The 27,326-nt window shown below is 57.3% G+C and overlaps 1 protein-coding gene across 18 annotated transcripts in view; it reads left to right on the top strand.

Annotated features, from left to right (window-relative positions):
* Positions 1-26,931, top strand: part of MCF2L (MCF.2 cell line derived transforming sequence like) — a 206,740-nt gene extending 179,809 nt beyond the window's left edge. For 11 of the 18 annotated variants that reach the window (XM_073014513.1, XM_073014511.1, XM_073014517.1 and 8 more), the window contains 22 exons: positions 3,393-3,512; positions 3,948-4,139; positions 4,839-5,030; positions 5,912-6,071; positions 7,019-7,092; positions 7,320-7,393; positions 9,428-9,494; positions 10,724-10,839; positions 12,309-12,378; positions 14,417-14,509; positions 14,611-14,703; positions 15,432-15,557; positions 16,588-16,809; positions 17,084-17,176; positions 17,711-17,789; positions 17,947-18,013; positions 19,085-19,203; positions 20,609-20,683; positions 23,810-23,931; positions 25,591-25,703; positions 25,770-25,873; positions 25,996-26,931. In XM_073014513.1, coding sequence (XP_072870614.1) covers positions 3,393-3,512; positions 3,948-4,139; positions 4,839-5,030; positions 5,912-6,071; positions 7,019-7,092; positions 7,320-7,393; positions 9,428-9,494; positions 10,724-10,839; positions 12,309-12,378; positions 14,417-14,509; positions 14,611-14,703; positions 15,432-15,557; positions 16,588-16,809; positions 17,084-17,176; positions 17,711-17,789; positions 17,947-18,013; positions 19,085-19,203; positions 20,609-20,683; positions 23,810-23,931; positions 25,591-25,703; positions 25,770-25,873; positions 25,996-26,081 — 2,457 coding nt within the window. In that variant the 3' untranslated portion in view covers positions 26,082-26,931. The other 7 variants (XM_073014515.1, XM_073014512.1, XM_007960964.3 and 4 more) reach the window with 3 other exon arrangements.
* The last annotated feature ends 395 nt before the right edge of the window (positions 26,932-27,326 follow it).

Raw genomic sequence — 27,326 nt, forward strand, 5'->3', positions numbered from 1 at the left:
ATTTCTTTTCCACCATTGTCAAAACTCTAGGCACATTTATGTGGGTCTGGTCTGGAGACTCTATTCAATTACATTTATCTACATGCCTGTTCCTCTGTCCATACCACACGGTCTTAATTACTGCAACTATATAATGTCTTGAAATCAAGTACACTCATTCTTCCCTCTGTTTTCTTTTTCAAAATTGTGTTAGCCTCTAGTTCTTTTGCCATTTCATGCCAATTTTAAAATTATCTTGTCTACATATACAAAAACCAGTTTCCTGGGGTTTTCATAGTAGTTGTGTTAAACCTGTATTTTGAGGAAGATCAGTGTCTTTACTGTGTTGAGTCTTCTAGTCAACAAACATGGTATTCTCAACGCTTGTTTTGATTTCTTTCATCAGTGTCAAGCAGTTCTCAGCACACAAGTTCAGTACGTATTTTGTTTGACTTACCTTTAATATTCCATTTAAAGAAGTCATCACAGTATTATATTTTTAATTTTGGTATTTATGTATGCATTGCTGCATATAGAAATACGATTGATTTTTGTATATTTATCTTGTCTCCTGCGACCCTGCTGAGCACACTTATTGTAGATGGTTTTTTGTAAAGTCCTTGAAATTTTCCATAGAGACCATCATGTCATGTGTAAATAAGGACAGTTTGGTTTCTTCCTTTTTGAAGATATGCCTTTTATTCTACCTCCCAACACCCTGCCCCACTGCATACTGCACCAGCTAGAGCTTCCACCATTTGATAAGAGTGGTGAGACTGGACATCTCTGCCTTGTCCCCAACCTTAGGGGGAAGGCGTTTAGTTTTTCACTATCGGGTATAATGTTAGTTGTAGGATTTTTGTAGATGCTCAATAAAACTATCTGGGCCTAGAGATTTCTTTGGGAGACTTTTAAAATTATGAATTCAGTGTCCTTAATAGTTACACAGCTATTGAAACTATCTGTTTCACAATGAGATATAGTAGTGTGTTTTTCAAGGCAATGTGTAGGGTTGTTTATAGTATTTTTTTAAATCTTTTTGATGTCTGCAGGGTCTGTAGTGATATTCCCAGTTTCGTTTCTGATATTTGTAATTTGCATCTTCTTTCTTTTTTTCTTTGTCAATCTAGATTGAGATGTGTCCCTCCTCATCTTTCCAAAGAACCAGTTCTTTGTTTCATTAGTTTTTTCTGTTGTTTTTCTGTTCTCAACTTAATTGATTTCTGGCCTTACCTTTATTATTTCTATGGATTGCTTTGATGGGAACTTACACTCTTTATTTGAGACTATTCCTCTTTTCTAACAAGCATATTTAATAAGAACGCTATAAATTTCCCTCTCATCACTGATTTAGCTGTGTTCCACAAATTTTGATGTATTGTATTTTCTTTTTCATTTAGTCCAGTTTTTTTTTTTTTTCCCAATTTCCTTTGGAACTTTCTCTTTGACCCATCAATTATTTAAATGTATGTTGTTTGGCTTCCAGTGTTCAGAGATTTTCCTGTTGTCTTTCCATTCTTGATTTCAAGTTTGATTCATTGTGATCAGAGAACATCCTCTTCTGTATGATTTCAGTTCTTATAAATGTGCTGAGATTTGTTTTATGGGCCAAGAATATGGTCTTTTTTTATATATGTTCCTTGCCTGAAAAGAATGTATATTCTACTGTTGTTAGGTGAACTTTTATAAATATCAGTTAGATTCTGTTGGTTGATGGTATTGAGTTCTTCTATGTCCGAGCTGGTTTCTGAGAGGTGGCAGTGGCTATGGGTAACATGGAAGGAAGTGTCAGACTTCAGCTGTGCCAGATGCAGGGGTTCAGGGATGGACAAGAATCCTGCCTTCCTGGCCTTCAGCCCCAGGCCATCTGAACTACAATCTCTTTGGCACTGGGATGTCTGCGTACACACCCGTTCTCAGGATTATTTCCAATAACAAAAATTAAAATCTTTTGTTTTTAGCCGGGCGCGGTGGCTTACGCCTGTAATCCCAGCACTTTGGGAGGCCGAGGCGGGCGGATCACAAGGTCAGGAGATCGAGACCACGGTGAAACCCCGTCTCTACTAAAAAAAAAAAAAATACAAAAAATTAGCCGGGCGCAGTGGTGGGCGCCTGTAGTCCCAGCTACTCAGGAGGCTGAGCCAGGAGAATGGCGGGAACCCGGGAGGCGGAGCTTGCAGTGAGCCGAGATCAAGCCGCTGCACTCCAGCCTGGGCGACAGAGCGAGACTCCGTCTCTTTTTTTTTTTTTTTGAGACGGAGTCTCGCTCTGTCACCCAGGCTGGAGTGCCGTGGCCGGATCTCCACTCACTGCAAGCTCCGCCTCCCAGGTTTACGCCATTCTCCTGCCTCAGCCTCCTGAGTAGCTGGGACTACAGGCGCCCGCCACCTCACCCAGCTAGTTTTTTGTATTTTTTAGTAGAGATGGGGTTTCACTGTGTTAGCCAGGATGGTCTCGATCTCCTGACCTCGTGATCCACCCGTCTCGGCCTCCCAAAGTGCTGGGATTACAGGCTTGAGCCACCGCGCCCGGCGAGACTCCATCTCAAAAGAAAAAAAATCTTTTGTTTTTAAAGGAGTAAGCAGTTATATGTTTTAAAAATCAGGCCAGGCATGGTGGCTCACGCCTGTAATTCCAGCACTGCGGGAGGCCGAGGCAGGTGGATCACCTGTGGTCAGGAGTTCAAGACCAACTTGGCCAACATGGTGAAACCCCATCTCTACCAAAAATGCAAAAACTAGCTGGGCGTGGCAGCTGGCGCCTGTAATCCCAGCTACTTGGGAGGTTGAGGCAGGAAAATCACTTGAACCAGAGAGGCAGAGGTTGCAGTGAGCCAAGATCATACCATTGCACTCCAGCCTGGGCAACAAGAACAAAACTCCGTCTCAATAAATAAATAAATAAATAAATAAATAAATAAATAAATACACATCATTTCTATGACACCTGTTGTCTTCCTGACAACAGCAGAAATTGTAGACATTAGAAGTTAGTAGCAAGCTAGAAGGGACTGAGTTACATAACTCTCCACGCCTGGGATCCAGTAGGAAAGCCGTCAATTCCAGTGTCCACATTGCTGCTGGCTTTCGGCTCCCAGAGCCCTTGTCCTTGTGTGATCTCATCTTCTCCTCATGCTGTTTTCAGGCGTGTGGTTGATAAACGGAGGCACACCCAGGCCGCAGAGAAATAAGTGTCCTGCCAGTGAGGTCACTGGTGGGTACCCAGAGGCCCCACGGTCCCCACTTGATTGGTGACCACTCGGGGCTGACTTTGCACCTGCCTGACTGTGGTCCCTGCTTCATTGATGACCACTTGGCCCGATTTTGAGTTCTGTCACTTCCCTGATCTGGAGCGGGTTCTCTCTGTTCAGGTGAGGGAGACGCTCCCCTGAGATGGGCCCTCCTCTGTTCCAGGTCAAAGCCATCTTGGACGCAGTGTGCCAGAAGATAGCAACCTTCACGGACATTGGCAACAGTCTGGCGCATGTGGAGCACCTGCTGAGGGACCTGGCCAGCTTCGAGGAGAAATCGGGCGTAAGGCGGGGTCCCGGCTGGGGCGGCGGGAGAGTGTGAGCAGCAGCATCAAGTACTGCTCAGGAAGGCGCAGGAATGGGCCTCCCGCCAGCGGAGAACGGGCCCCCACAGCCCCTAGGGGTCGTCTACAGGGGGTGGGGGCTGCTGCCTGTGCACTTCCCCTCCCGCACCTCACCCACAGCACGTGGCCCTGCCCGGCCTCCTGTGGGTCAGCTCCCTGCAGACGGGCAATGCCCTTTGCTGGGACCACCACAGCCCCCAGAAGCACTTGCCACAGAACAGCTCCGGGCGTTAGGCAGCATCTCAGTCATCCACAGCAGTAAACAAAGAAAGCAAGACACACGTGTGCCCCGGGACACACATCCCGTACAGCGAGGCACCGTCTGCCTCGAACAGACAGAGACCTGAGCTGGTCCTCTGGGTGGCCGTCTGCAGGTGTCTGTGGAGAGGGCCCGGGCCCTGTCTCTGGATGGCGAGCAGCTCATCGAGAACAAGCACTACGCCGTAGACTCCATCCGCCCCAAGTGCCAGGAGCTCCGGCACCTCTGCGACCAGTTCTCTGAAGAGATCGTGAGGAGGAGGGGGCAGCTCAGCAAGTCCCTGGAGCTGCACCGCCGCCTGGAGACGGTAGGCCGAGCCGGACCTACACCCCAGCTGTGAAACCAGCCTCTTCCTCCCGCCTCCACCACCGGCTGACCCTTGTCATGGGGAGGGCAGCTCCTTGGCTGGAAAACGTCCTTCCTTTCTGGTCTTGCTGGCCTAGCGGGTCTTCTTCTAGAATTCATTTGCACAGTTTGATTTCTTTTTTTTTTTTTGGCTCACTGCAACTTCTGGTTCCTGGGCTCAAGGGATCCTCCCACCTCAGCCCCCAAGTAGCTGAGACCATAGGTGCATGCCACCGTAGCCAACTAATTCTTATATTTGTGTGTGTGTGTGTGTGATAGAGATGGGGTCTCACTATGTTGCCCAGGCTGGTCTCGAACTCCTGGGCTCAGGTGATCCTCCCACCTTCACCTCTCAAAGTGCTGGGATTACAGGTGTGAGCCACCCTGCCCAGCCCATAATGATTTCTTTAAAAGATCCAGAAGCTTAAGGCCTGGTTGATCCTACTGCACTTTCCCTGCCTCTCTGGGCCCCACCCTGGGTAATTCACTGGCCTTGTCCAGCACTGTGTCCCCTCAGGGTGCTTTGGACAGGGTGGCGGGAGCATGAGGAGTTGGTGGTCCGGGATCTGTTGGGAGGACGCCCCAGCAGCGTGTGCCTGGACAGGGTGGTGCGCTCACCCTCTCATGGCGTCCTGCCCTTGGCAATGCTCTGTGTTTCCAGTCCCTGAAGTGGTGTGATGAAGGGATTTACCTGCTGGCCTCACAACCTGTGGACAAGTGCCAGTCCCAGGACGGCGCGGAGGCTGCCCTCCAGGAAATCGAGAAGTTTTTGGAGACCAGTGCAGAAAATAAGATCCAGGAGCTCAACACAATTTACAAGGAATACGAATCCATCCTCAACCAAGACCTCATGGTAATGCTGACTCGGGCTCTCCATTTGCAGCTCGCTGTCCCTAGCAGTGGAGCATTGCTCTGTGGGGAGTTTTAAAGAATCATTTAATGAATTATTTTTATTTATTTATTTTTTGAGACAGAGTCTCACTCTTGTTGCCCAGGCTGGAGTGCAGTGGCACGATCTTGGCTCATTGCAATCTCCACCTCCCACGTTCAAGTGATTCTCCTGCCTCAGCCTCCTGAGTAGCTGGGATTACAGGCACGCACCACCACGCCCAGCTAATTTTTGTATTTTTAGTAGAGACGGGGTTTCTCCATGTTGGCCAGGCTGGTCTCAAACTCCTGACCTCAGGTGATCCACCCACCTGGGCCTCCCAAAGTGCTGGGATGACAGGTGTGAGCCACCATGCCCGGCCCATTTAATGAATTACTCCCAAATAACAGGCATTTGAGAGAAACACACAGTTGGGAGGTCGATCTGAATTTTCCTGTCAACACAGAAGTAGTTTCCACGCCAACCCTGCGAGGTTGCCACCCCATCTCTGCTGGCAGACTTCGTGGCGTGGGCGTGTTCTTCAGGAAGGGCCTGGCCCTGGGACCTGGTGATGCCCTTGAGACCAGGCTCCTCCTAAGCCCTCCACATGCCTGGGAAAGGCCGCAGGCCCCTCCCTCGCATGGAGCTGCCCTTTCCCAAGACCGGGGTCCCATCCCGTGGGTGGGCTGCATCCCCTTCACCGTCCATAGCAGCCAGGGCTGGACGCAGCCGCGCTGCACTGACAGACCCAGCATGGAGAACACTGAAGGTGGGGGTTGGGCGTGCCCTGGCACATTCTGCGCGTGATCGTGTATTTTTAATGACGCCGACGCGTGCCAGGCACCTCACTGAGCATGTGGTTTCAGGAGCACGTGCGAAAGGTCTTCCAGAAGCAGGCGAGCATGGAGGAGGTGTTCCACCGCAGGCAGGCCAGCCTGAAGAAGCTGGCGGCCAGGCAGACGCGGCCCGTGCAGCCAGTGGCCCCCAGACCCGAGGCACTGGCAAAGTCACCCTGCCCCTCCCCAGGTCTGTGTGGCTACCCCGTGCCCCAGGTGCTGTGGGACCCTCGGGGCAGCCCCGGGCGTTGAGAGCTTGGAACATCTGAGGCAGCCACCTGCAAAAGCCGTCTCCGCACGCCTCCTCCCCTTCCACCTCCGGACCCCCATTCAGGGCCTGAGGGCCGGCTCCTGCCACCCCTCACCCATGTTTATAAATGGAGTTTTGTCAGGACCCGGCCACACACATCTTGTAGGCATTGTTTGTGGCTGCTTTTCCACGAGGCTGGCAGGGTTCCGTGGTCTCAGTGAAGCCCACGTGGCCCAAAACTGAAAACGCAGAGTTCCCACGGAGGAACCACCTCCGGCTTTCCCAGCTCCAGCCTCTCTGCAGTCTGTCCTTTCCCAGTGCTATTGCCAAACAATGTTCCTCACACGTGGCCCAGACTCTGGGCTCCCGGACCCCTGAAGAGCCACGTCCACGCACCTCAGTCCGGCCCACATTGCCGGTCCCAAACCTGCCCTCTCCGCCAAGCTGGGTGCCGCCCCATTTCCCAGAGACTTTCCTGCCACCTCCGTGTCTCAAAACGAACCCTCTTCCCATCCTTGCTGGTTTCTCACACACGAACCCACGAGGCGAGTTGCCACCCCAGCTTTGGTGAAAGTCAACTGTGAATCTCGGGGGCCCTGGTTGGCCAGGCTCTTGCCTTCCTGTACTGGGTCCCAGGCGACTTTATTTTCTGCCTGTTGGGAGTTCTCCCAGGCCGGAGCCCACAGGCACTGTGTCCCCATGGGCTGTGGGAACATGGGGTGACTCAGGGCAGTGAGACCTCGTGGTCCTCCCCCTTCTGACACCACTGCCTATGGCCTCAGAGGCCAAGTCCTGCCATCTCCTTGGGGCCTTTTCCCGCTGGGCGCACGTCCCCTCTCCAGAGCGTCAGGGGGGACTTCATGCCCCACTCCCCTTCTTCCTAACAGGCATTCGGCGAGGCTCGGAGAACTCCAGCTCCGAGGGCGGTGCGCTGCGGAGAGGGCCCTACCGGAGGGCCAAGGTGAGGCTTGCCCATGACAACCCCGCCGTCCACACCTTCCTCCTTGGTTCACGCCAGGCCTGGTTCTCCCCGTGGCCCCCTCCCAGGCGCGGCCCAGCTGCCTGGCCAGCTCCCCATCGTGGGAGCTCAGCCCTGTCCCCATATGGGAACCAGTGGGCTCTGGCCTTGAGAGTTGGCCCTTGAGGCTGTGTCCCGCCTTTCAGACCTGACACTGTTCTTCTCCCCAGAGTGAGATGAGTGAGAGCCGGCAGGGCCGCGGCTCCGCAGGGGAGGAGGAGGAGAGCCTGGCCATCCTGCGCAGGTAGGTGCGCTGCCCTTCTGGCCTCACAGGGGCCTCCGACCACAGCCTGAACCACCAGGTGCCGTCAGGCACTCAAGTGGACGCCTCACAGATAGAAGGCTGGTGTAGAAGTCATTGTGGTTCTTACTTTTGCACCAACCGATACCCAGAGGGCCTCCCGTGGCTCGAGTGCGTGTCCTGGTCCCCACCACATGAAGCACACACATCGCACACGCACCACTGGGGGGATTCGGGAGGGAAGAGAGGGCGATGGCTGAATGCAAGAGTGAAGGGGCATCTCCACCCCAGCGAGAGCCTCCACCCTCCACTGCCATTCACAGGAGACACCACTCAAAGGCCCAACCAGTGCCGGCCACAGCAGCAGCCACCAGCCGCTCAGGGCTCAGTGCGGCAGGCAGTGGTGCCAGGCAGCTGGTGTGGGGGACGGCATCGTCTCCAGCCCTCCGCTTCCTCTGGGATTCCTGGACCCTCAAATTCAGGGAGTGTTGTGCAAACAAAAGCAGTTCCCTTTCTTGGCTTCCTTCGCCTTCAAGAACGAGCTCACTGATGCAGAGCCAGGGAGTGCAGGTCCCCGGAGCAGAACCGGGAAGGAGCCCAACACCCGTGAGGCACAGGCTCCCTCCCAGAGGCCCTCGAGGAACAGCAGGAGCCCCTTTGACCATCAAAACTCCAAAATCAGGGAAGAAGAAAAGGCTCTTCCTGACGTGCTGACAAGCAGGTGTCCGCAGGCGGCGTCCAAGTGACGCTGCGGGGTTAGGAGATGGAGCAAAATTAGGAATTACAGTAAACCGAACTTGGTGTGAAAGCTCAGTCTGTCACTTCCAGCTTCTGATGGAAGCTGGTGAAGCAGGATGGGGGGAAGGGGGAGTTGCCAAGAAGCTTCCAGGCAGATGATTGTCCAGAGGAGGGTCCAGGCAGGCTCCATAAGATTGGACAGAGGAGGGTCCAGGCAGAGGAATGTCCACACAGAGGAAGGTCCAGGCAGGGGAGCATCCACACAAAAGAGGGTCCAGGTAGAAGGGCGTCTGCATGGAGGAGGGTCCAGGCAGAGGGGCGTCCACACGGAGGAGGGTCCAGGCAGAGGGGCGTCCACACGGAGGAGGGTCCAGGCAGAGGGGCGTCCACACGGAGGAGGGTCCAGGCTGAGGGGCGTCCACACGGAGGAGCAGCAAGTGCTCAGCCCTAAGATGCAGAAGGAGTGGCCCTCGGCCGGCAGTTCCCGGGTTGTGAGAGGGAGTCCCGAGCCCTCTTGCTCCCCACTCCTCTCTCCTGTGCCAAGATGGGGGCCTCTGTGTGCCGACCGCTTGTTTTGGAATGAACTTGCTGAATAACCTCAACCCAGGACCAGCCCCCTGGCTCCAGTTTCTGTGCATCACATAAGCAGCTGGGGCCGTAGGCTGCTGAAAGACGCTCACACCAGCAACAAGACCTGCACGGCCAGCTTGTGCACCCTCCCCTTCTGGATCCAGTGCGGCGGGTGGTGGGCCACTCCCTAGACAACCACTGCCCACCTGCTGGGGGTGAGGGTGTGGGCAGGGGGCAGCTCTGGCGATGCCAGGCCCCCGCCCTGGCCACACGGGCCCACACATACCCACCACGAGGAAGGCTCAGGGAGGCCGGGCAGCGGGCGGGTGTCGTCTTGGCAGAAGAGACTGGGGTGGATTCTAGGAATGGATCCTAGGGGTGGGATGACTCGCCCATGAGCATGAGGAACTGAGCTCGTTTTGAGCAGGTGGGACCCAGAAGCCCAGGAGGCGGGGTGGGGAATCCTCCTACCCGGAGTGTGTGCCCGGCCAGGGCAAGACAGCGATGGCCCGTCTGGGAACCAGGTAGAGTCCAGCCGCCATCTGCAGGGTCTGAGGCTGTGAGCTGGGAGGGGAGCCCCAGTGAGCGTCCGGCCCATGGGCTTTGGGTTGACGCCAGTTCCCTCTCGCTGGGCAGGCCATCATTCTAGGTGGCACCTGAGACTGCGGAGCAGACCATTCCTGCCCTCCCAGTGCTAACTTTTTTGCTCTCCACATGACCTGCCTCCAGGCACGTGATGAGCGAGCTCCTGGACACAGAACGGGCCTACGTGGAGGAGCTGCTGTGCGTCCTAGAGGTGAGGCTGGACTCGGGGAGGGCCGACCACCACGTGGACTCACCTGCACTACCTGGTGGGGCTTCCTCTGACAACTGCTGCTCGGAGCAGCGCTGCTGTCCACCAAATGCACGTGAAAGAGCGTCCACAGCAGCCTGGTCACAGCAGCCCCAGACGGGGAGCCCCTCAGGGCCTATCAGCAAGACACGGACCAGGCAGCTCAGGGGGTCCACACGGGGGACAAATGTAGTAACAAGAAAGTGGAGCTGACACACAACAGATGCACGAACCACACACAGATTGTCGCAAACACAGGCCACAGGGTGCATGCGGTTCCCAGCACAGAGCACTCCAGGGCAAGCAAAACGGGTTTGGGGTGGGAGGCAGATTAGGGGTGACCTTGGCAGTGGGCTGTTGCTTGGGTGAGCTTGATGTGAGTGGTGGTCACCTGAGTGTAGACAGGTGTCTGATTCACCCAGTGTGCTCAGGTGGTGATCACCTGAGTGTAGACAGTGAGTGTGCAGAGGTGGTGATCACCTGAGTGTAGACAGTGAGTGTGCAGAGGTGGTGATCACCTGAGTGTAGACAGTGAGTGTGCAGAGGTGGTGATCACCTGAGTGTAGACAGTGAGTGTGCAGAGGTGGTGATCACCTGAGTGTAGACAGTGAGTGTGCAGAGGTGGTGATCACCTGAGTGTAGACAGTGAGTGTGCAGAGGTGGTGATCACCTGAGTGTAGACAGTGAGTGTGCACAGGTGGTGATCACCTGAGTGTAGACAGTGTGCAGAGGTGGTGATCACCTGAGTGTAGACAGTGAGTGTGCACAGGTGGTGATCACCTGAGTGTAGACAGTGAGTGTGCACAGGTGGTGATCACCTGAGTGTAGACAGTGTGCAGAGGTGGTGATCACCTGAGTGTAGACAGTGAGTGTGCAGAGGTGGTGATCACCTGAGTGTAGACAGTGAGTGTGCAGAGGTGGTGGTCACCTGAGTGTAGATAGAAGATTTGCACCCTCTGTTTCAGTTACAGCTGAATCATAAAAGGTTTAAAGCGAGAAGGGTAAAACCTTCACCCCTTTCCCCAAATTAGTGCTGTTCATAATACTTTTGCTTTGGTGGATGCCTGTCCAGATAACTGTCTTAGAAATCACCTGAGAATAAAGCAGAAGGGACGGTCTGGCCCACAGATGAGCCTGATGCTGTGGTGGGCTGCAGCCCAGGACCCCCGCTGACCTCTGCTGTGTCCCTGCAGGGCTATGCCGCGGAGATGGATAACCCACTGATGGCTCACCTCCTGTCAACAGGCCTTCACAACAAGAAGGATGTTTTGTTTGGAAACATGGAGGAAATCTATCACTTCCACAACAGGTGGGCCCTTCCCCTCGACACAGCCACGCACCCATGATCTCTCGCGGCTAATGATGCTGGCTTCAGGGGGCTGGAACGGGGGGTGCGAGCCATGCCTGACTGGGAAGGGGTGCCCAAGGGGTGGACTCAGAGGCACAGGCATGAGTCTGGGTACATGGGGCCATCTCTGAGTGCCCACGTGGCACCGTGCCTGGTGGCTTGCGCCCAGGCAGCCGAGTTGTAAGTGAGCTACCAGCCGTGAGGAGAGGGCTCTGAGCTCCCCGAGTGCACCATTTTGTGGTGCAGGAAATGGGACCTGCCCACCCCTCATCCCCTCCTCATCGTGCTGGGCAAGTGGAAGCTGGAACCCGCTCCCAGGTGTGTATTCAGCCCTTTGGAGGTCACGAAGGCCACACTACATGGCAAGTCCTGTTTTGTTCCCAAGCTCTTGAAAAGGACGGCAAACTAGGCATTCTCTACTCGTCACGGGGGCTGCTTGTCCCCCGAGCGACCCGTGGCCTCTCCAGTGCGGGTGGTGTGTCTGGCCCCTTGTTCTCCACTCCTCTGAGCGGTTTGGCTGCTTTAACACAGTTGTGGAGAGCTCATGGGAAGGTGGAGGGTGGGCATGCAGTGCGGAGTGCCAGGGAGGCTGCAGTGGACGGCCCCTGCTGCGTGTCCTGGAGGGAGCCCATGTGAGTGGCTCCTGCGTGGCTATGTGCATGGGGACCAGCGTACCCCACTGGCCATGGGAATCGCCAGTGCTTGGGTCGTGGTTCTGACACCTGCTTCTTGCCCCCTGCCGTGATCGTCACCTCACCTGCCACTTACGAGGAGGCAGCAGGTCCGCAGTTGACCACCAAGAAGCCTTCCACGTCCACGGAGATTGGGCAGAACCTCAGTGTCCCTTAGTATCTGTCCTCACGGCCCCCCGGGTCTCGGCCAGTCCTGCACACAGGGGTCCCCACAGCTTTAAGCTTAGTGCTCATGCCCCGAATCCGTCCCCCAGACGGTTTTCCCCTCTGGCCAGACTTCCTCCAGGGGATAGATGTAAGTCAGAAACGAAAGGGAAACAGCCCAGGAGCCTGGGGATGGCGCTGCCTGGGGCCAGACTCAGGGTGTGTCTGCAGAGAACCCACAGACCCATGGCCAGTTATGGGGGCGGCGCCTCCAGGGCCCTGAAGGGTCCCATCTCTGTCTTTGCCTGTAGCCCTGTGAGCCACGTGTGTGCTGAGGGAAAAGCAGCTCTCTCCAACTTCTGTGTGCAGCCAAGGCCAGAAATATGAGACTCAGCCTGGGGCTGCACCTGCTGGCACCTGAGAGCTTGGTGCTCAGGACAGGTGTGGCTGCCACGTCCCCAAGTCATGCAGGGTGTTGTTGCCACATACAGAGCAAGGCATAAAAGGCTTCTGAGAAATGATGTCTGTCCATTTGTCACCGATGCCACGTGACTCGCCTGTCTCTCTTACTACTTAAAAACCTTCCTTGTCTAGGATATTCCTCAGGGAGCTGGAAAACTACACTGACTGCCCCGAACTGGTTGGAAGATGCTTTCTGGAGAGGGTATGTGGTGCTTTGATGTATATTTTGTCACAGCTTCTCAAAATTACTGAATAATGGCTTCAGATTCTACTGCAAGTTCCCATTCTAACCAACAGAAATCACAGAATGCCAATGTTTTCAATTTGGCTGAGATAAAATGATGCTCCTGTACCCCAGAACCTCCTGAATCTCCAGAACTTCCTGTACCCCAGAACCTCCTGTGCCCCCAGAACCTCCTGTACCCCAGAACCTCCTGTACCCCAGAACCTCCTGAATCTCTAGAACTTCCTGTACCCCAGAACCTCCTGTGCCCCCAGAACCTCCTGTACCCCAGAACCTCCTGTGCCCCCAGAACCTCATGAACCCCAGAACCTCCTATATCCCAGAACCTCCTATATCCCAGAACCTCCTGTGCCCCAGAACCTCCTGTACCCCAGAACCTCCTGAACCCTCAGAACCTCCTGTGCCCCCAGAACCTCCTATATCCCAGAACCTCCTGTGCCCCAGAACCTCCTGTACCCCAGAACCTCCTGTGCCCCCAGAACCTCCTGTACCCCAGAACCTCCTGTACCCCAGAACCTCCTGAACCCTCAGAACCTCCTGTGCCCCCAGAACCTCCTATATCCCAGAACCTCCTGTGCCCCAGAACCTCCTGTACCCCAGAACCTCATGAACCCCAGAACCTCCTGTGCCCCCAGAACCTCCTGTGCCCCCAGAACCTCCTGTACCCCAGAACCTCCTGAACCCCCAGAACCTCATGAACCCCCAGAACCTCCAGAGCCCCCAGAACCTCCTGTGCCCCTATAACCTCATTAACCCCAGAACCTCCTGTGCTTCAGAACCTCCTGTACCCCCAGAACCTCCTGAACCCCAGAATCTCAACCCCCAGAACCTCCTGTACCCCAGAACCTGCTGAACCCCCATAACCTCCTGTGCCCCCAGAACCTCCTGAGCCCCCAGAACCTCCTGGGCCCCCAGAACCTCCTGTACACCCAGAACCTCCTGTACACCCAGAACCTCCTGTACCCCAGAACCTCCTGAACCCCCAGAACCTCCTGTGCCCCAGAACCTCCTGAACCCCCAGAACCTCCTGTACCCCCAGAACCTCCTGAACCCCCAGAACCTCCTGTGCCCCAGAATCTCAACCCCCAGAACCTCCTGTACCCCAGAACCTGCTGAACCCCCATAACCTCCTGTGCCCCCAGAACCTCCTGAACCCCCAGAACCTCATGTACCCCCAGAACCTCCTGTACCCCCAGAACCTGCTGAACCCCCAGAACCTCCTGAACCCCCAGAACCTCCAGTGCCTCCAGAACCTCCTGAACCCCCAGAACCTCCTGTACCCCAGAACCTCCTGTGCCCCAGAATCTCCTAAACCCCCAGAACCTCCTGTACCCAGAACCTCCTGAACCCCCAGAACCTCCTGTACCCCAGAACCTCCTAAGCCCCCAGAACCTCCTGTACCCCAGAACCTCCTGAACTCCCAGAACCTTCTGTGCCCCCAGAACCTCCAGTGCCCCAGAACCTCCTAAACCCCAGAACCTCCAGAGCCCCCAGAATCTCATGAACCCCCAGAACCTCCTGTGCCCCTATAACCTCATTAACCCCAGAACCTCCTGTGCCTCAGAACCTCCTGAACCCCCAGAACCTCCTGTGCCCTTAGAAACTTCTGAGCCCTGTGCCCTAAAACCTTTTGTGCCCCTAGAACCATCTGTGCTCTAGAGGCACCCGGGAGCACTTACACTTCACAGTGGGGCTGGGGTCTGTTTTTTGCTGAATAACAGGTAATTTATAAAACTGCCAGAGAAAATGCTAGTTCTGTTATATAAACAAACCACACCATAAACGGCCTTCTAAGAATGGCTGCGGTGGAACCCCGTCTGCACTCCACGCCTGTGCTCTGGGAAGTCAGTGGGAACAGGGAGCCCCGTGAATGGAGGGCAGGCCCCCCAGCGGAGCCCGGGAGCCAGTGCCGGCCCTCGGAAGCTGTGAGGCGAGCAGCAGTGCCTCGCGGGGCTGGGAAGACGCTGTGTGATGCGGTGCCTGTCCCTTGGTGCAGATGGAGGATTTCCAGATCTACGAGAAGTACTGTCAGAACAAGCCCCGCTCCGAGAGCCTGTGGAGACAGTGCTCCGACTGCCCGTTCTTCCAGGTTTGTCCCCGGACCTTCCTTCAGAACGTTACCCCCTTTCCTAGCCGACTCCTGCGGAATAATGAAAATTGTGCAAACCAAAGGCTCTGGCTTGGTTCCAGGAATGCCAGAGGAAGCTGGACCACAAGCTGAGCCTGGATTCCTACCTGCTGAAGCCGGTGCAGAGAATCACCAAGTACCAGCTGCTGCTCAAGGTGGGCTCCGCGGCGACCGTGGCCCGGCCTCCCCAGGCACCCGCTGGCCAGGTCTCTGTGCCACCCTGGGGCCCCGTCCCCATCGCGTCCTGCCCCTCCCAGGCCAAGGGCACCTCCTCCAAGCCTGTGCTGAGGCTGGGATGCCTTTCGAGGTCCTACTATGCGCCGCTGTTAGGGGTGCTGAGGACGCAGGTGAGCAGACGAGTCCCTGTCCCCGTGGGTTTCCACACAGCCCGGCCTGCACGAGATTCTGTGTGATGTGCTGACCCGTCCCTCCAGGGGGGAACCGTGCCTGGATTATCTGGCACACAGCAGGGATGTGGGGTGGCCTAGGCTGGGGATTCCAGCTATGAGTGTGCTACGTGGGCCCCTCTAACCTTCAGGCAGGGAACTGCAGCTCCGTGCCTTTGGCCAGGGTTAGGGTGGCAAGAGGAAACTCCCCAGAAACTCCCCGGGGAGCAGGTGCGAGGGGTTTGCACCTGGGCATCAGGGTGGCAGGAGGGAGCTCCCCGGGGAGCAGGTGCCAAGGGTCTGCACCTGGCAGGGGCTCTGCCCCCTCCACAGCACCACTCAGTCTGTCCTGGCTGCAGGAGGGAGGGCAGAGCACTCCCTACAGACCAGGGGAGGGTGAGCAGCGTCCCTGCCTCATGCCAAGCTCCTGAGGGGTCTGTTCTGGGGGAGCCAGAGCTCTGCGTGTCCTGACAGTTGGTTCACCCCATGCACCTCAGGAAATGCTGAAATACAGCAAGAACTGCGAGGGGGCTGAGGACCTGCAGGAGGCGCTGAGCTCCATCCTGGGCATCCTGAAGGCCGTGAATGACTCCATGCACCTCATTGCCATCACCGGCTATGACGTAAGGCGCCCAGAGGCCCAGCCTTCCCCACCACCTCCGCGGAATATGCCAGGCCAGCAACTTGGCGGCCTCCCTGCACACTCCCCACACTTTGGTGTGAATGTGCAGGTTCTGAGCAGGAGGTCTGGGGTGGTCCCTAGATGAACCCACTCCCAGGCCCCACAGCTGGGTCCACAGACCCCACTGGGCTCTCTGGGGCGTGGAGAAAATCAGGGAGCGTCCCCTGCTTGGAGGGCGCACATCTCCAGCAGGAATGCAGCTCAGACCTCCCTCCTTGTCTTCTCCTGGGGAGGAGGCGTGGCTCGGAGCAGACGTGACGTCTGTTTCCTGGGCTACGATTTGCAGGCTGGTGACTTACAGCAAGTAGCCCCCGAAGGCAGATATCACTTTCCCCACAGAGCCCCACATCAGGTCAGCTTGTTCATCTTTTGCCCCCCGCTTTATGTCCCCCCAGCCTCATTCCCAGGTTTTGTTTGTTTGTTTGTTTTAGGTAATAGAGTTGATTAATTGCAGCAATTTTTGGTTTGTGAGATAACTGAGTGTAAATCAGAGGCCCTGAGGCTTCCCCTAGTGTTGACATCCAGCACAGGTGCCACACCGGCCACACGTGGTGAACCGGCGCCAATGCTGATTTCTGACTGAGGGCTGTTCCCCTCGGAGCTCACTCTGGGTGCTGCGCGTTCTGCGGTCTGGACAGGCGTGTGGCGTCCTGCACCCAGTGCTAGAGCATCACACAGAGCAGCTTCACTGTCCCAGAAGCCCACGTGCCCCACCGGTCCCTCCCTCCTCCCCCAGCCCCTGGCACCCGCTGACCCGTCACGGTCTCCATGAGCTGGCCTTTCCCGGGACGCCCTGCAGCGGGAATCCCACCATGGGTGCGCTTTGCAAAACGGCTGCTTTCACTCAGTGATGTGCTCCCATGGCCCTAGGCCCATCCCATTCTGAACACGCCCTGCTTTCACTCGGTGATGTGCTCCCGTGGCCCCATGCCCATCCCGTTCCTAACACGCCCCTGCTGTCGCACATTTAGGGGAATCTCGGCGACCTGGGCAAGCTGCTGATGCAGGGCTCGTTCAGCGTCTGGACCGACCACAAGAGGGGCCACACCAAGGTGAAGGAGCTGGCCAGGTTCAAGCCCATGCAGCGGCACCTGTTCCTGCACGAGAAGGCGGTGCTCTTCTGTAAGAAGCGGGAGGAGAACGGGGAGGGGTACGAGAAAGCCCCCTCCTACAGCTACAAGCAGTCCTTAAACGTAAGTCCACAGCAGGTCCACAGGAGCACGCTTCTGGCCACAGACCCCGATGGGGGGAAATCTGTAACTGGGTCCCTGTTGCCACAGACCTTAGTCTGAGGCGGCCACGCTGACACCCAGCTCTCAACCTTAGGTATGGGGGTGGGGGATTCTGCCATTCTTAGCCCCCGTCCCCAAAGTATTTCCATCGCTTCGTGCCTGCACCAACACCTTTTTAAAACAAGGCTGTGGGTCCGCTGTGGGCGCGAACCCCGTCTCCGCTCTCTGCTGGCAGATGGCTGCCGTCGGCATTACGGAGAACGTGAAGGGAGATGCTAAGAAGTTCGAGATCTGGTACAACGCGCGTGAGGAGGTCTACATTGTCCAGGTGGGCCACCCACCCTGCCCCTGGCCTCTTCCACATTGCCATGAACCGTTTCTCACGGGAACCAGTGCTAGAATCTGCCATGAAGTTGCATTGAGGCCAGGAGCAGCCGCTGTGCACTTCAGGGTCCTGCCCTGGGCTGTCTTCACCCTGAGCTGGACCCAGGATGAAATGTGGGGAAAAGTACACATCAGAGGGGGTGCTGCGAGGAAATGGGCTTGTCCTCCCCAGGGGAGCTCGTGCGTCCCTGGACAGTGCAAGTGTGCGGACACATCCAGCACACAGGGCCGATTCTCACGGTGGAGAGGGTGCTGTGCCCTGAGTGCCAGACACAGCTCTTCAGTCAGTCCCGTGCGTGGGGCGCAGAGGGTCCCACAGCCCGGGGCCAGCCCGCGGCGCTTCCCTCGTCTCCCATCACACGCAGCTCTCTGACCTTTGACTCCTAAGATTATCCTTGGATGTTCTGAGAGTGAAACCAAAGTGTGTTTTCTCGGGGGCTTGAGTACTCACCTCCTGGCGTTTCTTTTGGGGAAACAGGCACCAACTCCTGAGATTAAGGCTGCGTGGGTGAATGAAATTCGGAAAGTGCTGACCAGCCAGCTGCAGGCTTGTCGAGGTGAGGCTGTCTTCAAGCGATCGTTTTCCTGTAGCTTCCTCTCCAGGTGCATTTTTACATGTGTTCAAAGCAACCGCACAGTCCCTGTGTGTGCAAAGCACCTTGGCGCCGAAGCAAAGACGCTCATTCATGTGGCTTGTCTGCTCCCTCCTCGCAGAAGCCAGCCAGCACCGGGCACTGGAGCAGTCGCAGAGCCTGCCCCTGCCGGCCCCGACCAGCACCAGGTGAGGACAGACACGCTGCCACAGGCCTGCGTTTCTGGAGCACTCCGAGTGGGGGATTTGCACACCAGGGTCCTCGGCCTCTGTCAGTGGGACCTCATGATTATTGGGGTTTCCTTGAGGCCCCTGGTGTTGATGTGCTCATGGGTCAGTCCCAGAGGGTGCACTTCCCAGATGTGTGCCTCCGGCAATGCCCGCCGCTCTCCAGCTCTTCCCGGGCCGGGCTGTTTCACGGCATGGCAGTGTCCAGATCACGGCCACACCCCAGCATTCCTGATCCTGAGACACTGGGTGCCCAGTGGGGACCTGGCGCTGATGGCCCAGCACATGTGTGGGCACAGTTCAGACTCCAACCCTGCCTGTGGCTTCATCGTGTCTCTTCTGCCCTTGTTTTTTCTTTATTTTATTCATCACTTATTTTTTTCACTTGATCCTGTTTCTTATATAAGCTTCCTTTAATCATTCATGAAACAGGACACAGACACAGCCTAAAAAATAATCCGTAGAACAGTAGTTTTCAAAAAGAAGCACCCCCTGCCAATCCCCGCCCCCGCCGAGAGAACAAACCTCCTACTTTGGAGTGAGTAGGGTGGGCGCCTGCTCTCCTCCAGCCCGTCCAGGTTTAACTCAGAAACACGTGCAGGAGGCCGGGCGCGGTGGCTCAAGCCTGTAATCCCAGCACTTTGGGAGGCCGAGACGGGTGGATCACGAGGTCAGGAGATCGAGACCATCCTGGCTAACACGGTGAAACCCCGTCTCTACTAAAAAATACAAAAAATTAGCCGGGCGAGGTGGCGGCGCCTGTAGTCCCAGCTACTCGGGAGGCTGAGGCAGGAGAATGGCGGGAACCCGGGAGGCGGAGCTTGCAGTGAGCTGAGATCCGGACACTGCACTCCAGCCTGGGCGACAGAGCGAGACTCCGTCTCAAAAAAAAAACCAGAAACACGTGCAGGAGATGCTGCTTTAGGATCAGGCTGGGAGCTCAGAGATAGCTGAATGCCTCAGGTCCTCAGCGCATTTTGAAAAACTAACCAGACAACACAGTTTCTTTTTTGATTTGTCTGATGTCATCAGTCCCTCGAGAGGAAACTCAAGGAACCTCAAAAAGCTGGAAGAAAGGAAAACAGACCCCCTGAGCCTGGAGGGATATGTCAGCTCAGCAGCACTGCCAAAGCCCCCCGAAAAGGGCAAAGGTGGGTGTGTGCAGGGACCAGGCCTCACACGGAGCTGCTCACGGAGTGCTCACTGTGTCACGCGCTTCCTGCAGCGTGAAGGTTTGCAGAGTGTTCAGGGCCCCTTGCTCCCCCCTTAACAGAGCCCTAGGACCTCACAGAAGAGCCCCTCCCTCTCCGTTGCTCTGCACCCCTGTGTCAACAAGGTCAGCCCCAGAAACAGCCCCGGCCCAGACCCAGCGTGCAACCCGGAGCCGCCCTGGGCCCTCCCCACAGCAGCTGGACCCGCCTCCGCACCGGGTTGCGATGCCCTCTGCATAGTTTCTTTCTCTTCCTTCATAGATGACACGGTCACTAGCTCTGCCTCAGAAAGCTCTGCGCTTTCCAGAAAGCGCTTTACCCTGCAGGGCTTTGCTAACCTCAAAGGTCAGAAAGGTAAAAGTAGCACCTGCCCGAAACCCACCCTCACCGTGGTGGCATCTGTCATGCATCGTGTGTGACCATTCGTGCCTCCTTCATCACAAGGGCGGCCACGCAAAAGCGTTTCTTTCCACCCAGTCACGTATTCACTGACGCTGTGTCTCACACACAGACACCCAGAGTTATCTTTTAGGGGTGGCTTTCCTTTGGAAAAATGAAGGCGAGCTTTTCAAATGGAGGCTCGCTCAGAAACGGGAGCTGTACTTGGCTTTCCAGGCCCCCCTCCTACCTCTCCCTGCACCCCAACCCCCGCCTTCTCCCGCCTTCTCAGGTGAGTTCCCTGCAGGGTGCTGACCTTTCCGGCTGTGACAGAGGCCGCTCAGCCATCTTCTGGGGCATCCGCTTGTGAACAGGGCTGACGGGACCCTTGAGACAGAGACGTCTAACGCCCTGCTCACCTGCGAGAGCTCCGTGCTGGGAAATACATGGCGGGGGGATGGGCCCAGGAGGCCCAGGAGGCCCTGGAAGCCGGCCTTGCGTGCAGGCAGCTCTTCTGGGTGGACAAGGGCTCTTTCCAGAGAATTAGGAGTGTTTTCCAATTTATAAAAATGCTTTTAAGTTGGCCTGAAACTTGAAACAAACGAACGAACAACAGATTCTGGTGCTGCAAACTCTGCTAGCGCAGAACTAAGAAAACATCCCTAGAGACGGCCCCTGAAAGGACGCCTCTGAGTGCCGCAGCCCCCACTCCCACGCCCCTCCCGGCCCCTCCTTCACCGCGCGGCCCCTCAGCTCCCTGCATTTTGCTCACAGAAGCTCCTTTCTCATCAGTGGAAAGGGGCCACAACGTGGGTGTCCCCTCCTGGCACAAGCGTGGGTCAGCCTCCTCGCCGCCTCCCTCCATCCCTCACGCTCTCTCTCCAGTTGTATTTCTGCCTCCTCCTCCTCTCTGCTGTGCCTCACTCTCTCTCTCCGGTTGTATTTCTGCCTCCTCCTCCTCTTGCAGCTTCTCCTACCAGTCCTGACAAAAAAGCCAAGCGGCACGAAGTAAAGAGCGACCCGACTCCTTTTGGTTTGCGAGGTAGAGTGGCACCCTCGGGCACGGCACCCGCTCTGCGTCGGCAGGAAGCGCGGCCCAGCTGCTGTCGGGTGGCCGTCAAGGCCACCTAAGGGGGAAGCTCATGTGGGTCTCTATGCTCCAGAGGCAGACACGTGGTTGTGTTCAGTGTGTGATGCTCTGGCGACAGGTCCTTGAGGACAGCACGCCTCTCAGCTGACTCCTCACAGCAGGTCTGTCCGGAGCCTGTGGGACTGCCCACCCCGTCAGTGGCTGCCGGCCATGGCTGCTGCGCTGGTCACCCAGCCGTGCTGGTGGAGCTGGGTGGGGTCTCACTGCCCAGTGGCTGCTGTCGGCTATAGAGCACCCCGTTCCCCACCCTTCCCTGCAGCACAGTTTGCCCCGACACTTCCTGCTGGGAACACAGAGCAACTGGCGGCCGAGCCAGACCCTCCTTTCCTGGGGCCGGCAAGGCCGAGCTCCCTGTGGAACCTGACCTCTCTTTGTTTCCTGCTTCCCTTACATTCTGAGGGTGAAAACTGCCCTGAGAAGTCCAGAGACCTCCCCTGACCTGTTGAGGACCCTCAAGTGCAGGGAGGGGGCCTCATGTTTGCAATCTTCTTGAGTTTTCAAATAATTTGCAAAGGTTCCCAGGGGTGTAAGCAGAACCAGCCTCCCCATCCCGCCCGCCTCCAGAGCCTCCTCACGTGACACTGCCAGCCCCACAGAGCCAGGCGGAAGCTGTGGCCACCCTGGGCGTGAGTTCAGAGGCAGGGACTGGCCCGGCGTTCCTGACCGTCTTGCCTGCAAGTGGGTGGACGCCCGGCTCGCTGCTTCGAGGCCACAGGAGGCCCCAGGAGCTTGGGAGAAGGGAGCCGTTTCCCCATTGACAGTCTCCTGGGAGAGGCTACTCTTGTCTGTTAAGCCTTCTCTGCTTGTGACCTGCAGCCGGCAGAGCCGGTCCCTGGTGGAGAAGGTGGGCCGGGCTGGCCCTGTGGGCCAAACGCCGCTTCTGCTGTACTTTGGCCAAGCTCAGCCTCCACTTCCGTCTCGTCCGTGAATGAGACGGTGCAGCCTGGCAGGGTCTCTAGGAAGCCAGTGTGGTGTTGAAGCTGGGCCACTGCCCATGGGTCATTCTGCCATAGTCGGTGGCAATGAGCCCAGGTGATCCTGGGGGGCCTGGGGCGCTGCCCAGCGCCCGCTCCCCGAGCCCTGCGGGTGGTGACTCCACCGAGCCAAGGCCAATGGCTGTTGTACAGAAAACAGAGGGTACCGTCCTGGCCATCACCCAGCCTCCTGCCTTCACACAGAACTCCCCATCTCCTGGGGCAGTGCCACTGGCCTGGCCTGTGGCTGCCCGCTCCCAGGCGCTGCCGTTCCCATCACGGTCAGACCTCTCCATTTTGCTGCTGGCCTCCCCCGCGCCCTATTCCAACACAGCGCTCTTGACGGCCCGCAGAGAGGCTCTGGGGAGCACTAAGCGCCCACGGCCAGGGCAGCTCAAGAATTCCTTTGTGTGTCTGGTGGCACCGGGGCAGAGCCACCTGGGTATCACCCTGCACAGCCCGGCCTCGCTGCCCCGTGGAGAGGTTCGTGTGTGAGGTCCTACCCGGGCCACGCTGGCTCCTCTGCACACAGCAGCCACCCTTTTTTTGTTCTGACTGTCCTCAATCAGATTTTTGGTTCTGTCTGGCCAGAGGCCCCAGGTGTGGTCCCTCAGAGTGACTGGGGGCCTGGACGGGGAGGGCATGCTGGCAGCCAGACCCCACAGGCCAGTCCCTGCTGCTGTAGAGGAGGCAGCTGGGCCCCCATCCTGTGCTGTGTCTCAGCCTCCCTTGCTGGGAGCAGCTGCAGGTACACTCAGGAGGCCACGCTGCAGGTCCGCAACCGGAAAATCACAGTCCTCAATTCTCACACAGATGCAGGCCTGGTGTGCTGCCTGGAAGGCTCAGCTACCTCTAGCTGTGACCCCAAGAAGGCAAAGCACTCGGGTGGAGTGGAGGGAGCAGCGCCATGCTCTGCTGGCTGACGGTGGTGCCCAGGCCCAGCTCCCTTCTCTACACAGACAGCAGAGGCCTGCTTAGCACCGGCTTTTCCTTGCCAGTGCAGACACTGTCAGCTGTTGGAACTGGCCTGCAAGACAGCTTGCCGTGGCCGCTTTGCAGGCACAGGGCACACAGGCATTCGTGCACGCAGCTCCTCTGTCCGTCCCATGCCCCGCACCCTCCATCGCAAGGAAGCATTTGCTTCCAGTGACACCAAATAGGATTTGGAACCAGTTTGTGCCCAAACTCAAATCCCGTTAGCATCTGCCTGTTTCCCTGGAGGGCGTGTGTCCTGCCTTGGTGCATTTGGCACCAGGTGGGATGCGCTGGGCCTGCTGCCCGGTTGCTGCCTTTGCGTGTTTATTCAGCCGCGAGGGCATCTCCCATCTCCCCCACATGGGAAAGGCAGGTGCCGTCCTCTGGGCCCCTGGCAGGAGGAACATTGGGTGGCGGCGGGGGGGACATGTGTGGTCCCAAGTCTGGAAGAAACTCCTTCCCCTTCTCCCGCTTGGAGCTGCGTGGCCAGTGGGAGTCCATCTCCGCCACGGCACGTGCGTGGCCTCAGCCTTCTGGTTCGGTGCCGCTGTGCCAGGGGCTACTCTCTTGCCAGTGGGGACCATAGCCCTCGGTATCCCATAGATCAAGGGCGTCGGGCCCTCTCAGTGAGCCTCAGTTGTTGCTTTTAGAAACTGCTTCCCGGTTCAGTCTGCTAGGTCTGCTAGGTGTTGAACATGACCGTGGCACTCACTGAAAACACCTGCCCTGGGGGGCATCTGTGGCAGGAAGGCCGTTTCCCTCCTGGCTGAGGGGCACTGCCCTGCCTGACAAGGGCGTGGCTTCCCCAGGGCCTGGGGATTGAGGTCTCCCACAGGGTAGCCCAGCAACTAGAAGCAGATGCTCTCAAACCCTGAAACGTGCCAGGCATTCTGGAAGTCTGTAGGGGTGTCCTGCTCAGCTCTTTATGAACCCAGGAAGATGACAGGCTGTGTTGGGGGCCCACGGTGCACATCTCAGGGGGTCTGTGGGACTTAGATGACCCCACCTCAGATGGATGCAGACAGCAGCTCATCACCAGGGGGTCCCTCACAAGTTCTGTCTCCCTCAGGTTGGAGCAAAACTTCCCACTCACTGGAGGCACCTGAGGACGACGGGGGCTGGTCAAGTGCAGAAGAGCAGATTAACTCGTCCGACGCCGAGGAGGACGGCGGGCTGGGTCTCAAGAAGCTGGTAACCGAGGCCTCCCTGCGGGCACTTGGGATGGGGGCTGCCCTCCGGGGATTGGGGTGCTTCTGGCAGGTCCCCCCAGGCCTGGGTCTTGTGGCGTAGCCCCAGCTCCTCCTAACCCTGGAAGGTCCACCCGGGCCTGGGTCTTAGGGGCAGCCCCAGCTCCTCCTAACCCTGGAAGGTCCACCCGGGCCTGGGTCTTGTGGCATAGCCCCAGCTCCTCCTAACCCTGGAAGGTCCACCCGGGCCTGGGTCTTAGGGGCAGCCCCAGCTCCTCCTAACTCTCTGTGGAAGGTCTACCTGGGCCTGGGTCTTAGGACACAGCCCCAGCTCCTCCTAGCTCCTCTATCTCAGTGGCACTTTGTGTTTCTGGGTTAATTTCCAGGTGCCCACCCAGCCTCCTGTAGAGCCCACTCATGGGTCCACCTTCCTCAGAGGAGAGTCCCCACCCCACTACCCTTTATGTCATAGAATGCTGAGCCTTCCGAACTATACACACAACTCTCTCTCATTTTGTAAGAAAATGGAACTGCTAAGCATTTGAAACAACATTCATTGTTAATGTCAGAAGCAAGAAAAAGCTGCCATGTGTTAATCATTCCAGTGAGGGTTATACCAAGAAGTGTCTGTTGCACCTTCTGTGCTGTGCCTGGTCCACGCACCAAGGCTGGAGGTGCAAAGGGAACAGGTCCCGGAGGCTCTGGAAGGGCAGAGAAGCCAGGCATGGAAGGGTAGGGAGGGCCCTCAGGGCCGCCGGCCTCTCCCACAGAGACAGCACAAAGGAAGGCCTAGGTGTGAGAACAGATGGGGACACAGAGGCGGAGGCCACGTGGCAGGAGGGGAAACAGGCTGGTGGACCAGGGTACACGGGGCCTGGAGAGAGATTTGGATCTCATTCTTTGGATGATCCTGGAGCGTGGGGAGTGATCCTGGCTACTCTGGGCACCACAGGGGCAGGAGCCAGTACAGGCCACTGGGTGAGGGCAGGCAGCCCAGTCACCGTCCTCCTGCTCCAGGCCCTGCAGCCAGCAGCAGCCCTCCTCAGCCCACCGCACACAGCACCAGGAGGCTGTGAATCTCCCCACTCTGTAGGAACAGCTGCCGCTTCACGGTTCCCCATTCCCCAGCGGAACGTGTTCCATGACATCTGTGCAGCCTCTGCTGTGTGCCAGGCACAGTTCTAGGCCCTGGAGACAAAGTGGAAACAGCACAGACAGGAACCTCCGCTCTCAGCGAGGAGAGAAGAGGAGTGAGGCTTGGGGAGGTTGGGCAGGACAGCTGCGGGGGGAGAAGGAGGGCAGAGGAGGGGCGAGTCGGGGAGTGCCAAGGAAGACCTCAGCAAAGCAGCATGGAAATAAGACCCGAAGGCAGGGAAGTGCCCTCCGGGAGGCGGGTATGCAGGTGCAGAGGCCCTGGGGCTGAGAGCTCTGTGTGGAGACCAGCGTGAGGCTGGAGCAACTGGGCCCAAGGACAGATTCACAGACACTTTCCTTCCCCTCTGAGGTGGTCATGACCTGCGGCGTAGCCGCCTCCTGAGGCTGGAGCCCTTCCCCTGAGCCGGCCATGGCCAGGAGCTCCCACGGGGCAGGGCGCTAAGGACCAGCTGTCCGCCTGGCTGCTGTGGGGCTGATGCTGCCCGTGCCCCTGCCCGTCTCCCACCAGGTTCCGGGTAAATACACGGTCGTGGCGGACCATGAGAAGGGAGGCCCTGACGCGCTGGTCGTGAGGAGCGGGGACGTGGTGGAGCTGGTGCAGCAGGGCGACGAGGGCCTTTGGTAAGACCCCGTGCTCACCCTCGGACTGCCCCGCATGTGGCCACTGCTGACCCTCGCCCTTTGCAGGTACGTCAGGGACCCAACCACTGGCAAGGAGGGCTGGGTGCCGGCCAGCAGCCTGTCCGTCCAGCTCGGCCCGTCCGGCTCGGCCCAGTGCCTGAGCAGCTCAGGTAAGGCCCACGTGCCCCGAGCCCACCCGTGACACTGCCAAGGGCCCGTGTGCGAGGAAGCTGCTCCGCGTGTGTCCGGGAGAGCAGACGCCGAAGCCTGTCCCCGCCTCATCTCCCCGCAGAGTCGAGCCCGGGGTCGGCCGTGCTGAGCAACTCGTCCAGCTGCAGCGAGGGCGGCCAGGCCCCCTTCTCCGACCTGCAGGGGTAGCGCCGCGCAGTGTGGGCGCAGGAGACCCGCACGCTGTCTGGGGCTGCCACTGCGAGGGCTGGCGCGGCGTGGGGAGGGCGCAGTGCCCCCGGACGTCCCGAGGAAGGGGCACCTCACCGCCCCGACCCAGAGCGCCTGGCCGTGCGGGCTGCAGAGGACCCCTCCGGGGCAGAGGCTGGTTCCACGGAAGACCCCGGCCCGCTGGGGCTTCCTCGGAGACTCCAGAGCCCACAGAGGACGGGCCACAGGGAACAACCCCGGGCGGGAGGCGTCGGGCAGCGGCATCTCCTGGCTCCACCCTGCTGCTTCTGCCTCCGGACGGTGCTTTCAGGGGACGAGCAGACCACGGTGGAGCTGCTTCGGCAGAAATGGATGATTGACAATGGCCTAAGGAGAGGGGGGTGCGGGGACTGTATCTTTTACAAGTTTTAGGATTTTTTTTAAGCAGGGATCAATCCCATGGCCATTTTTTGTGGTACTTTGGCCTCAATTCTTTACCAGGAATCACTGTGTTTACATGAAATGACAATTTGATACTGTATTTGATAGAAAACTATTTTTTGTTACCGGGGTTTACATAGAAGCACGCTGTTTATACCATTAAATGACTTTGGGGGACTCTCCAGTGGGAACGGATGCCACTCCCTGAAGCTCCCTGGTCACAGGTGGGTGAAAACGTGTCCCTGGGTGACATCAGGTGGTGTCTGCACCACCAAAAGCAGTTAGAAGCCAAGGAGATTCCTTTACCTACCTAGGGTTCATTTTCAAAAGAAAATTTAAACTATAATTTAAACAATTAACCTTCTTTTCTACAAAAAAAAAAAAAATGCAGGGACTTGATTTTTTTAAAGAGCTTCACTGAATTAGGATATTTTTATTGCTTTTAAAGAAAATACAAAGATGCAGTTTCTGCAGGGTGTCACGTGGACCAGTGCTGCTGACCATAGCTCAGAGAGCCCTGCCCCTGCCTCACTGCACGGCAGCCTCCTCGGAGGCCGCACCTCCACTCCCCTCGCCACGCACCCCCTGCCTCCCACCCAGGTCCGCCTGCCACCTGGTGACCCCCTTGAGTACAGAAGTGTAAGTGGGGAGAGTATTTTATTCAAGTCACAGCAGAACTGGAAAGAAAACCTCTCCTGTTTTACCCTTCTTGTGTTTCAGAAACAGATTCTGTTCTTTTAAAGCCTTTTCGGTGTCTAGTCTGCAGATGTTTTTGTATGTGTGCACCTCTGACCATGTGTGTAC

This window comes from Chlorocebus sabaeus, chromosome 3, assembly GCF_047675955.1.
Source record: "Chlorocebus sabaeus isolate Y175 chromosome 3, mChlSab1.0.hap1, whole genome shotgun sequence".
In the NCBI taxonomy this organism is placed as follows: Eukaryota; Metazoa; Chordata; class Mammalia; order Primates; family Cercopithecidae; genus Chlorocebus; species Chlorocebus sabaeus.